At 39.2% G+C, this 13,808-nt stretch overlaps 1 protein-coding gene across 1 annotated transcript in view; it reads right to left on the bottom strand.

Annotated features, from left to right (window-relative positions):
• Positions 1 to 13,808, bottom strand: part of LOC110319677 (putative ankyrin repeat domain-containing protein 19) — a 44,843-nt gene that overhangs the window by 28,742 nt on the left and 2,293 nt on the right. The window contains exons 2-5 of the mRNA XM_021195191.1: positions 11,294 to 11,408; positions 10,969 to 11,142; positions 5,968 to 6,074; positions 2,479 to 2,616 (exon numbers count right to left, since the gene is read on the bottom strand). Coding sequence (XP_021050850.1) covers positions 2,479 to 2,616; positions 5,968 to 6,074; positions 10,969 to 11,142; positions 11,294 to 11,408 — 534 coding nt within the window. The remainder of the gene's footprint in view (positions 1 to 2,478; positions 2,617 to 5,967; positions 6,075 to 10,968; positions 11,143 to 11,293; positions 11,409 to 13,808) is intronic.

Raw genomic sequence — 13,808 nt, 5'->3', positions numbered from 1 at the left:
ATAGGGGACATTCGGGATAACATTTGAAATGTAAATGAAGTAAATATCTAATAAAATAAGTTAAAAAAAAAAAGAATTGAAACCTGGAGAAATAGAATAGATTTTTATGGGTGGACTCAAGGAGGATGGGAATGGGAACAGAAAGGATCAGGCAAGGTGTGGGGTGGGAGAAATGGAGAAAATACTGAAACAACTGGAATTGGGGGGCGGGCATTTGGTTATGATGTAGAAACCTAGTGCAGTGGAAACTCCCTGGAATCCACAAAAGTGACCTTAGTGAAGTCTCCTAGTAATATAGAATGTAGAGCCTGAACCACCATCTTCTATAGCCAGACAAGGTGCCCAGAGTGCGACTAGGACATCAACTCAGCCATAAAACCTTTGACCTACAATCTGTCCTGTCTGCAAAATGTGCTGGGACAATGGTGGGACAAAACTTGTGGGAGTGACCAAACAATGACTGCTCCAACTAGAGACTCATGCTGCAAAAGGGAGCCCATGCCTGACACTGCCTAGATGGTCAGGAACCCAAATCAGAATGGACTAGGATAGAACCAAACATGTGTGTGGTGGTTTGAATAAAAAAGTTCCCCTATAGGTCCAATAGAGTGTGGCTGTATTAGGAGGTGTGGCCTTGTTGGAGTAAGTGTGACTTTGTTGGGAGTGTGTCACTAGGGGATAGGCCTTCATGTCTCAGAAGCTCAAACCAGGTCTAGTGGCTCACAGTACCTCTGAACTGTAGGCCAGTTTTTCTTTCACCAGTTTTGTGGTCCTGGTGTCTCTTCACAGCAATAAAACCCTAACTAAGACAACTGGCAAAAAAACAAAAACAAAAACAAAAAAACAATAAAACGATTCCTCATGATGCTAATGATGTCATGCTATTCTTACAGATCCATGCCTAGCCCAATTATTGTCAGAAGGTCATCATCCAGCAACTGATAGGGACAGATGCAGAGACCTACAGCCAAACTCTAGGTAGAGACAGAGGAGCCCTGCAGAAGACGGAGAGAAAGGACTGTAGGAGTCAAAGGGGTCAAGGACACCATGAGAAGATGGCCCATAGAATCAACTGGACAGGGCTCATGGGGGGGGGGGCTCACAGAGACTAAAGCACGAGTCACAGACTCTGTATTGGTCTTCACTAGGTCCTCTGCAGAGATGCTATGGTTGTGTAGTTTGATGTTCTTGTGTTACTCCCAACAATAAAAGTGTGGGTGTTTCTGGCTCTTTTGCCTCTACTTTGGGGCCCTTTCCTCCTATTGGGTTGCCTCCTCCAGCCTTGACATGAGAGCTTATGCCCAGTTAGGCCATGTTTGGTGATCAGCCTGGGAGACCTGCTCTTTTTTTTTTTTAAGGGAAATGGAGGAAGAGTAGATCTATGGGAGAAGGGAGGAGGGGGATGGACTGGGAAGAACAGAGGGAGGGAAAACTGCAGTTGAAATGTCATGTATAAGAGAATTTTAAAAGGTTTTAAAAAAACAGAATCGGAACCTTCCCTGACTAGAATGATTTAGAATCATACTTGGAAATGGGGCTATTCAAACTATAAAGGGTTTCAGAATAAATTCAGTGTAAAAGAAGAGCAGACTCTGATTTCTTCTTGCTATTGGACTATTGGACACTATCTGATATTTTTGAGTGGTCACAGCACATATTTAATGGCAGAATAGCCATAATCCTCTTAGGTAACAATTCATGAAGGTCTAGGGTCACATGTTGACTACAAATAGAGGTATTGAACAGATGGGGAAAGAACACATTTAGAATAATATCCATATGAAATGAAGAAACTGTTCTAATGATTATGTGAACATTACCACAAAAGCTTAGGAATCTGAATCAATAAAGGGTGACCACTAAGTAGCAGTTATCCTTACAATACTATAGGAGTTATTTTAATAGCAAAGCTATAACAACAAAATCAACAAGAAAAAAAGACATGATTGGAATTTCTTTCTCTTCTATGACTAGTGAGGGAGGGTTGATTCTCTTGTACTTTCCAAACTGGTTGGTTTCATAGAATTTCAAGTAGCAGAAATAGAAGACAGCTTTTGTGGATTCTCTGCTAAAATGGACATTATAAGACTAAAGTAACCAATTAAATAGAAATGTGACACTGTGTCTGATGCACAAGGGTTATGTTTAGAATGCAATGGAGCATTCCAGAATCCCTAAGTATAAAGATCTTCAAACTTCCCAGGTCAGGGATTATGTATGATATAGCTCAATGATAGAATACTTGCGTTACCATCAGGCCCTGTATTCAATCCCAATATTATTATAACTTGTCTTGGGACTAAAATATCCTGCACCCATTTCTACTTCTAAATAATCCATCATTTTGCTTGGTTTCTAATTGTTACCTAAGATAATGAAATGAACTAACTCACTTCCATTTCTAAACTACTGAAATTGACAAGGAAATCTTATCTGTGTGATTATTTGAAATAATTAATGTTAATTAGAATTACTTACACATCACGATCACCTTCAATAGCATAACGTAAAGCAGTCCATCCAAATAAATCTTTCAAATTTGTGTCGGCACCTTGTTGAAGAATAAGGTTGACCATAACTGGCGAGTCACACCTTACAGCATACATGAGAGAATTTCTAAAATAAAAATAACTTCACTTACAAACCTTAATAGTTATTTAAATTTAAAAAGAATCGAATGCACTTTGCCAGATAGCTTGTTCAACTGTATAGAATTATTAAAAGACATATCTATTTTGTGAGATCCAGTATTCAACACTATTAAGTTATCTTCAAAGCTAAAAAGATATAACACTGTAGTAGACTCCTTTCCCACCACTCTATTACATAGGAGGATTCCCAAGTCAGTATTCTTTGATGGACAACTATGGTACTAAGGAAAACTTATTTGAAGTACATTAAGATTTAGGAGAATTTATGAAATTCTTAGGCAAATGGATGCATCTGGAGGATATCATACTGTATGAGGTAACCCAGTCACAAAAGAACACACATGATAGGCACTCACTGATAAGTGGATATTAGCTCAGAAACTTAGAATACCCAAGGTACAATTTGCAAAACACATGAAACTCAAGAAGAAGAAAGACCAAAGTGTGGATACTTCATTCCTTCTTAGAATAGGGAACAAAATATCCATGGAAGGAGTTACAGAGACAAAGTTCAGAGCTGAGACGGAAGGAAGAAAGTACCATCCAGAAACTGCCCCACCCAGGGATCCATCCTATATACAACCACCAAACTCAGGCACTATTGCATATGCCAGAAAGATTTTGCTGACAGGGCCCTGATATAGCTTTCTCTTGTGAGGCTATGCCAGTGCCTGGCAAATACAGAAGTTGATGCTCACAGTCATCTATTGGATGGAACACAGGGCCCCTAATGAAGGAGCTAGAGAAAGTACCCAAGGGGCTTGTATTAGTCAGGGTTCTCTAGAGTCACAGAACTTATGGATAGTCTCTACATACTAAAGGAATTTATTGATGACTTACAGTCTGCAGTCCAATTCCCAACAATGGTTCAGTAGTAGCTATGAATGGAAGTCCAGGGATCTAGCAGTTGCTCAATCCCACATGGCAAGCAGGCAAAGGAGCAAGAGCACAACTCCCTTCTTCTAATGTCCTTATATGGTCTCCAGCAGAAGGTTTAGACCAGAATAAAGGTGTGTGCCACCACACCTTTAATCCCAGATGACCTTGAACTCAGAGATCTCCCTGTTTTCAAGATCTCCATACCAAGATCCAGGTCAGAAACTTCTATCCCCCAACCTCCATATTAGGGTCACTGGTGACCCTTCCAATTCTGGATTGTAGTTCATTCCAAATATAGTCAAGATGACAACCAGGAATAGCCACTACAGAGCTAACGGGGTCTACAACCCTATAGGAGGAACAACAATATGAACTAACCAGTACCCCTCAGAGCCGTGTCTCTAGTTGCATATGTAGCAGAGAATGGCCTAGTCAGCCATCAATGGGAGGAGAGGCCCTTGGTCTTGTGAAGATCATATGCCCCAGTACAGAGGAATGCCAAAGACAGGAAGAGGGAGTGGGTGGGTTAGGGAGTATGGCAGGGGGAGGGTATAGAGGACTTTGGGGTTAGCATTTTAAATGTAAATGAAGAAAAAAATCTAATAAAAAAAAGATTTAGGAGATTTCTTCATTCCTTCCATGGCTTAATGTGATATCTTGCAATTTATACTCATGTCAAGTAAGTGATATTATTTTGTGATTAATATAATAATAGTAACAATGTAAAATTATGTCGGTAATAGTGGCAAAGATAGTTACAATGAGGGGCCAGATCTTTTGGGTTCAGACTCCATCTGAGAACCTGACCTAAGGATGAACTTGAATTAACTAATAAATTGGCACCTAGCACCAGTTTCCAGGTTACTCTCCAACTAATATACACCTGCAGGTTACAAGCCTTACCCTGGCGCTTCACTTCCTAACAACCACAAATCAGGAGAAAAGCAGAAGTTAAGTTTATGGTTTGCTTTCCAGCACCAGTCAATTATGTTAAAGGCCAAATAGCCCCCCAATCAAACGTGTGAGTTAGAAACCCCCTTGCCTGTTTGCTTGCCTCTATGAATGCTTACCTGAAATTAGGCTATGGGTTCCACCTTCCACCAACCTCCTGTGTAAAGGTTGGCCAGGAGCCCAAGCTCAGCTCGTAATAAAGAGACCCTAATGCAATTGCATCAAAATCAGCTCCCTGGTGGTGTTGGGTTTTTGGGGGGGGAGGGGGTTAATGAATGATTCCTGGCACAACAATAATACTTTCAGTTAATGATGCTGATTACCATATGAAGGACACTGAGGTAAAACATGTTTTTTTTTTTTTTTTCAAACAGGGACTCAATACGTATGTTTCAGGCTGTTGATCAAGCTATCTTCAAACCTAGAGATACACATGCCTCTGTCTCCCGAGTGAGAGGATTAAAAGTATGCACAACCCCAGCCAGCTCCCTTATGAATAGTCTTACAACAACTTTTCATGTGTATTATTACATTTTAAATATATTAAAGATGTGTTTTCCCTGGCTTAGCCATACAGCACTGGGAAGTGATACTAGCCAAGACCTACAGGGAGCTTGCTATCAGTGTGGTAGCCGAAGAGGACATCATCCATGTGGTGCTGGTTTGAAACATAAAGAATGCAAAAGTTATAAGATTGTGGAGATTTACACAAAGGTTTTTGAAGGAAAAAATAAATCTATGAGGCCAGGCAATGAGTAGCAGGCTAGAATTTCCTGCATAAATTTCCTAATTGAGTTGTATGCTGAGTTGTGAATAGGAGACCTTGGAGTGTTGGGGGCTTAGGTACACAGGACTTCTTGGGAGGAGTTCTCCCACATTCTCCCACAGTCACGGGGGTACTGTGGGATGCTTTCCTTGCTAAGATAGAGAATACATTCTGAGGTCTGAGCCAAAATAAATCTTCTCTCTATTAATCTGCCTGTGTCATGTATGCCTATATGAAAGGTAACTAACATACAATGATTTTTTTTACTTACACTCAATATAAAATTTTCTAAAGTGTATTAAAATAAGATGAATACATTTTAGCTAATACAAGATTATATGTTCTAGTATCAGAGTAAAAAATAAATAAGTCAATTTTAATAAGAAGAGAGTGAACCTTATATAGCACTCTAAATTACTGAAATTCCAATCGGGGAGTGGCCCGTGCCTTTAATCCCAGCCCTTGGGAGGCAAAGGCACGCAGATCTCTATGTACAGAGCAAGTTCTAGGACAGCCAGAGCTACACAGAGAAACCTTGTTTCAAAAAAAAAAAAAAAAAAAAAAAAAAGAAAAAGAAAAAAAAGTAATTTTACCTAATAGATAATACATATTACTTTTGAGTATATTTCTGTAAGTTAATCTTAGTGTTCCTTTTGTTGTAATATTTTTATGTGCATGGCTGTGCCCATTGAAAAGTTCTTAGGAATCAAGTGGCTCTACCTTCTCTGTGAGTCAACTGCATGCACGCTTGCTTCCATCCTTACTAAGAATTGTGCCATCTTCAGTCTGTTCTCCCTTAGAGCAAGCAAGAGTGGTGTGAGGTTGTCCTGTAAAATAACAAAATAAACTTACATTTTGCAAAGTCCCAATAGGTATAAATGTTGGCATTTAGTCTAAGCTCCACCCCACAGTTACCTGGCAAAAGCCAGTTGTACCTAACTCACTATAAAAGGGGCTGCTTGCCCCTCCTCTCTCTCTTGCCCTTGCTCCCTTACCTTCTACCCTCTCTCTCCACATTCCCCCTTCCACATGCTCATGGTTGGCCTCTACCTCCCTCTCCCTCCCCAAATTTCAGAGAACTGGTAAGTTCCCTTCCTCTTCTGGTCAACGCAAAAGTCTTCTGTTCCCAGGGAGGAGTTCTTGAGTTCGGAGCCACCCCTGTGCTTCCACTGAGGACAGACGGAGACATTCACTCTTTTTTTTTTTTTTTCGAGACAGGGTTTCTCTGTATAGCCCTGGCTGTCCTAGAACTCACTTCATAGACCAGGCTGGCCTCGAACTCAGAAATCCACCTGCCTCTGCCTCCCGAGTGCTGGGATTAAAGGCGTGCGCCACCATGCCCGGCCCTACATTCACTCTTTATGACTGCTTTTTTCACTGACCCTCACTCATTCTAGGACCTCTAACCCTTGGGTAATCCACCCCCTCTCAAAAGCAGTTTTCATGTTCCACCTGTTATAGCTTCCTAAGTGCTGAGGTCACAGGTATGTGCACTTATCCTTGATTATCTAAGATTCTTAATTCACATTTATTATGGCTCTATTTTAATTACTATTTATAGCTACTTTTCATTTTGGTCAAATTAAATTAAATTTCATTTAGTCATAAATTAAAATCCAGTGACTTCTCAATGAAATTCCAATAGCAATATAGATATATAGATACATACATTTATAATTTATAATATAACAAAGGCCACTAAATAGCTTATACTATTTAAAGAGTAATGTGAAAGATAAAACAAAAATATTATTTGTAATATACCTCTTGTCTGTCTAGTTAATATAATTAACCAAACAAGACTTGCAGATATTCCCATGGAAGTTTCATTATTTATAGTATAAACAAGAGAAACATAGAGTCATGAGCATGCTCAGCAAGCACGCTACAATGTGGAAACCAGAAGAGGGCTGATACTTAGTATCAGATGCCCTCGAACTGAGTTACAGATGGTGGTAAACTACCTGACCAGGGTGTTGGGACATGAACTCTGGACCTCTGGAAGAGCAGCAACGGTTCTTATCTGCCAAGCCATCTCTCAAGCCCAGGACAAGAAAAATTTCAACATGCCAACTTAATATAATGTTTAAAACTCAGAAACTTTTATCACAATACACCATAAGTAAAGGGTTGTAAATTCAAATACTAACACATAATAACTGCATGACACAAAGAAATACTCATATGGATTCCTTGTAGACTGGAGCAAACTAAGGTCTCAGATAATGGATGTGTTCTCTACTTAGGCACAAATCAGTCAGATGAAATCATAAAAGACTAGATTTGATTCTCTAAGAGGCCTCAAAGTCTAGGTATCTGCAGAAGTATAAAGTTAAATTGTGGACTATTTATACCCTTATTGATGGTGTGTTTACCAATGGATGATTGTTTAAAAACCACTTACATGTGAAATATTTTCTCTTTGCGAAAACCATGTGTCAAATTTAATTTAAAATAAAAATTGCCTAGTCTTGAAATTTTCTGGCACTTGATTTATACTTTGTACATATTCAGTTCTCCCAGTGAATAATTTGTTACATAGGACAGCTAAAGCTAAATTACAGAAAAGATTCCTATCACCATTACTCTTAGGTTTTCAGTGTTTATAACTGCAGGTCCTGAACTAACAGCCCTTCCCAGTGCCAGGCTCCTTCCCCTAGAAAGTGAGTTCACATCACAGTGGATATTGGTAACCCCAGAACTCTCTGGGACTAAACCACCAATCAAAGAAATCACACGGAGAGACTCATGACTCTAGCTGCATATGTAGCAGAGGATGGCCAAGTTGGTTATCAGTGAGAGGAGAGGCTTTTGGTCCTGTGAAGGTTCTATACCCCAGTATAGGGGAATTCCTGGACCAGGAAGCAGGAGTGGGTGTGTAGGGGAGCAGGGGAAGGGGAAGAGGATAGGGGATTTTTGGAGGGGAAACTAGGAAAGGGGGATAATATTTGAAATGTAAATAAATAAAATATCTAATTAAAAAAAAAAGAAAAAATATTCAACCAAGCTATACATTTGGGAGGTCTTCAAATTCTAGCATGCTTCTTAATCTCTTTCTTCACACATTTAAAGTTTTCATTGCAGAGGTTTTTTTCCTCTTTTGTTATGTATATGCTAAACATTTTATTTTATTTGAGAAACTGGGAAAAGGAACGTGTTCATGTAGTTACTCATATATACTAAGACCGGTAAATATTGTAAGACAAATTTGTATCATAACACTGCTGAAATTATACTTTCAGTGAAACTGATAATTTCTACAATTTTTCTACTCAAATTTTGGGAACATTGGGTATAAGATAATATAATCTTCAATTGAAAATGATTTGACTTAATATTTTCCCATTTGTATCCCTTCTGTTGCCTTATTGCTCCAGCTAATGCTTCAATCACATTATGGATGAGCAATAGGATAGTGGGCAGTCCTCTTCCATTCCTGATGTTAATGGGGCTTATTAATGGTTTTATTCATTTAGGATGATATTGGCCATGTATTTGTCATACATAATCTTTATTATGTTGGAATGTGTTTCCTACAGTCCTACTCATACTAGAACTTTTATTAATGCATGCTGAATCTTATCAAAGACATTTTCTTTTTATGATTTTTTTTCTTTGTGCTTCCATTGGGATGATCATATGATTTTTGTATTTTTGTCCATATATTTGGTTTATTACATTTATTTCTTATATATGTTAAAATAAAAAATAAAACAATGAAATAAAACAAAAACAAAAAGAAAAAAAAGATGGGGCTGCGAGTCAGCCTGTAGAACACCATCATAATTAGTGATTGATGGGGGAGGGCCCAGCCTATTCTGAGTGGTGCCATCACTGGATTGGTGGTCCTGAGTTCTATAAAGCAAGCAGGTTGAGTAACCCATGATGAGCATGCCTGTAAACAGCATTCCTCCATGGTTTCTGCATCAGCCCCTGCCTCCAGGTTCCTGCTCTGTTCCAGTTTCTACTCTAACTCCAATGATGAACAACAATGTGAAAGTGTAAGCCAAATAAACCCTTCCCTCCCCAGTTTACTTTTGGTCATAGTGTTTTGTTGCAACAATAGAAACCCTGAGACACTGGCTCTCTTGAAAGTAAGAGACTCAGATCCTCTACTGAAATGCATAACCCTTTAAAGACCTCCCCCTTTTCTTGCTGCTGCCTCCATATCCAGTATAGGCCCCTGTCTTTCACATCTCTGGGAGCCTGTTCATCTCTGAATCAAGAAAATCCCATGCTGAGTCACATGCCTCCATGTCTAGTCTAGGACTGTTGCTTGGCCATTGTGTATTTTGGGAAAGAGCCACAATGCTCTCCTCCACCCCACCCACCCCATCCCTGTGCCACAATTGCTCAGTCATAGCTCAGTACATATGCAAGTGGCTTTCAAATAAAAGGGTTACAACTGACCTTGTAGTCTACAACAAAACTCTTCAAGGAGTAGCACTTTTCCACCGTCTACCCAGACTACCTTTAGGAGCTGATGCACCCACCCACACTCACATCTCTCTGTCTTCAAACTTCTCTCTGTGTGCCACTTTGGTACAAGTGAAAGTGATGCCATGTCCTTACTTTAATAATGTTTGATGTAATTGTTAATTTACCCAGACCCCCTGTCTTATTAAAGTTGAAATTTTAAAAACTCCTTACTCCCCAGGAATCTGCCTCAGTGTCCTTCTTGAGCACCCTGAAACTTCTCAGAAAGTCACTATATCTCCCTATGAAAAGTTAATGTAGCATCAGTTGTGTGCTCTAAAACCTGCCCTCTGATATATATATATATATATATATATATATTTTTTTTTTTTTTTTGTTTTTCGAGACAGGGTTTCTCTGTTTAGCCCTGGCTGTCCTGGAACTCACTTTGTAGACCAGGCTGGCCTCGAACTCAGAAATCCGCCTGCCTCTGCCTCCCAAGTGCTGGGATTAAAGGCGTGCGCCACCACGCCCGGCTCTCTGATATATTTTTAACTCAGTGACATCCTCTCTCAAACTAGGCAAAATTATCTGAAACTACAGAATGCCCTACCCATCCAAAGAAACTGGAAAAATTCTAAACAAGTAACAAAGCCTTCTTAGCATTTTGTTTTAATTACATAATTTCCAAATTGCCTTGAATATTCCTAGTCAATTTGTTTCCATTATTCTTCCATTAGCACTACCATGACTAAATAAGTAACTGATAGAATTTGTCAACAGTATTAATAATTCCACTTAATTCAAAATTGTTTTGAGTTTTAAAATGATGTGTATGCCGGGCGTGGTGGCGCACGCCTTTAATCCCAGCACTCGGGAGGCAGAGGCAGGCGGATTTCTGAGTTTGAAGCCAGCCTGGTCTACAAAGTGAGTTCCAGGACAGCCACGGCTACACAGAGAAACCCTGTCTCAAAAAACAAAAAAATTAAAAAATTAAAAAATAAAAAAAATAAAATGATGTGTATTTGCAAGGCTAATCTTGTTTTATTGTAATTTTTACTTTTTACAAAAATATGTTTATAAATTATTGAATAAAACACAAATCTTACCTTTAAGAAATTCGGTGTTTTCACATACATTTGTCTTTTGTGTAAAGAAGAAAACTGAACTTTCCAAAGTATCAATACTTAAAATATTACCCTTCCAAATGTCTGAGCATTTTCATTCAGAGAATAAATGAGCTTCTAAACATGGGTGATTAGCCCTGCATACATTGCACCTGTTTCTAAGCAGAGTGATCCTTACTTTTGTCCTTTCCTCAATATCTGCTCCATACTGTAGCAGTATGGCAGCCGTTGCTGAATTCCCGCCATAGACAGCATAGTGCAGAGCAGTGTTACCCCTGCTGTCTTTAATGTGCAGGTTAGCATGGTGCTCTAGCAGAAAACACACGATGTCATCTTCCCAGCTTTGGACAGCCTTAAGAGATTGTAACAAGAATCACACAGTCAGCTTAAAAATTTTATGATACCCATTCATGGATTTCAACATTAATTATAGTTATATGAGATGAATTCATTTTTACTTGAATCACAATCATATCATTCTTAAAATGATGACTATGGTATACCTTCATCAGGGGTGTGATGTTATGATTATCACACACATTAATCTCACAGCCACGTCTCCAGAGATATATCACCAATTCTAAATGTCCATAGAAGCAGGCAAAGTGCATGGCATTCCTATAGAAAAATCACAGTGCACTATCTCAATATATGCAAGTATTCTTGTAACTGGAACTGTTAAATAGCATATAGTGCATGTGCCTTTTAAACAAATATGTAATGCTCTTCTGAAGAAATTTGTTTTCCCTTGTGAAATTTCTTCCAAACTTACACACACACACACACACACACACACACACACACACACATCAATCTGATTCATTTGCATTAAGCCTTATTTACAAATTCAGGATATAGAACACAGATCCTTTGCCAGAATATAGCACAAATGGCTTTTGTCCCAGTTCACTATGCCCTTGTTTCCAGTTCTCCTGAGCCAGTCTTTTCCTGTTCCCTGATTGCCACTCAGCCTTCTGCACTTGCAGAACAGGTCATTGAGCTCTGCTCATGGTATTCTTTTACACTCAACTCCAAGCTTGCCCACATTCCTACCACACAGCAAGACTATTGCCCTATAAGCCACATGCTTAAGGTTGTGTTCAGGAAACAGAGAAGGGACTGGAACCAACAACTGGCTATACCCTTCCTAAGCCTAACCCACAGTAATGTCCACTTGTTCATAAGGTTCCACAACTCCCAAATCAGAACTACCATCTGAGGACCAAATGTTCACATGCATGCATCGGGGCCGGGGTGGGGGGTGGGAACCTTTGAACTCTAGCAGATTTTACTCCTACTCTAAGCTCTGTTAACTACACATTATTTCTTACCCTTTCTGGGCTTCATTTCTGCTTCAATAAAATAGAATATTGTAATGATTCATTAAGAATATATACACAAAAATTAAGAAAGTTTTACTTGTAACATGCTAGATAATCATATTACTCCAACTTTACATGGTTAAGCAGGTTAGTAAAGCAATACAATTATACCCATTTTATAGATGCTTAAGGAATTCTACATTTCAACAACTGTAAGGTGACTTTTTTGAGCCAGGATCTTCATGTCCAGACTGGCCAAACACTCATTCTCCTCCTGCTAAGATACTGAGACTAGAATGCCCTTCTTCTGTTTTAAAACTATAAATGATAGCAACTTTTAGATTTTATTAGATGGGTCAGAATGCAATCCTATGTACAAGGAGTCCTTTAAAATCTAGTTATGCCAATTGCACTTAATAAATTTTACTTCTTACAAATACAGTAAGAACAGCAATGGCAGTAACAAAAGCTAAACACAAAGTAATCAGGGCTTTGATTTTTCAGACTTTTAAGCCAAAGAAAGAAATTGTGGGAATCAAATGATGAAGTATCATTTAATTTTAGTCAATAATGCTACTCTGGGCAAAAGAACCATGAGATTTTCAAGGAGGAATAGATCCTGAAAAATAGTATTATGTATGGAATAGATATTCTGTTTAAATCTGGAGACTAAATGGATTGAGAGAATGGGAGGGGGTTCATTCTTCTATATAGGAACTATTACAAAATAAGACAGTTCCTGTGCAATATTAATAGCCGTATATATTTGCTATCTTTTATTTTCATACTTATGATCAGTATCTTATCTTGGAATTCTTTTGCTGTAATGAAACACCATGACCAAAGCAACTTGGGGAGGAAAGGATTTACTTAGCTTACACTTCCACACCATCATCAAAAGAAGACAGGACAGGAACATGGAGGCAGTGGCCATGAAGGGGTGGTACTTATTGGTTTGCTCTTTATGGCTACTCAGACCAGGGATGGCACTATCCACAATGCACTCCCCTATCAATAACTAGTTAAGAAAAATGTCCTAGAGGCTTCCCTACAGCTGAACCATATGGAAGCATTTTCTTTATTGAGGTTCCCTCCTCTCAGCTTGTGTCAAGTTAACATAAAACCATCCAGGACAGGTGGATGGGGGCTGTCCCTAACTCTGTTCCTGCCTGTGAATCCCATTCCCATAACTTGGCTGCCTTATCTGGCCTCAGTGGAGAGGATGTGCCTGGTCCTGAAGTGACTTAATGTGTCAGGTTGGGGTGTTGCCAGGAGTGCGGATTTCCCCTTCTCTGAGGAGAAGGGAAGGGGTAAATGGGGTGGGGGGAGATCTGTGTAAGGGGAAACTGGGAGGAGGGGGCTGGTATAGGGATGTAAAGTGAATAAATGAAAAGCAACCCTCCAACACAATCAATCTGCAATTATATGTATAAGTCTATATAGGACAAAACCATGTTCAATAATATTTATACTATAAAAATTTATAAGCACAGATTCTGAGATTCTTCTCAGAAAAAACTAAGTAGCACCAGAAAATATCACTACACACACACACACACACACACACACACACACACACACAAAATTAAAAGAGTGAGATTCAGCCGGGTGTGGTGGCGCACGCCTTTAATCCCAGCACTCGGGAGGCAGAGGCAGGCGGATTTCTGAGTTCGAGGCCAGCCTGGTCTACAAAGTG

The sequence above is a fragment of the Mus pahari genome, chromosome 3, assembly GCF_900095145.1.
Source record: "Mus pahari chromosome 3, PAHARI_EIJ_v1.1, whole genome shotgun sequence".
NCBI lineage: Eukaryota > Metazoa > Chordata > Mammalia > Rodentia > Muridae > Mus > Mus pahari.
The sequence above is the reverse complement of the archived record's forward strand: the minus strand, read 5'-3'. Positions and strand labels throughout refer to the sequence as shown.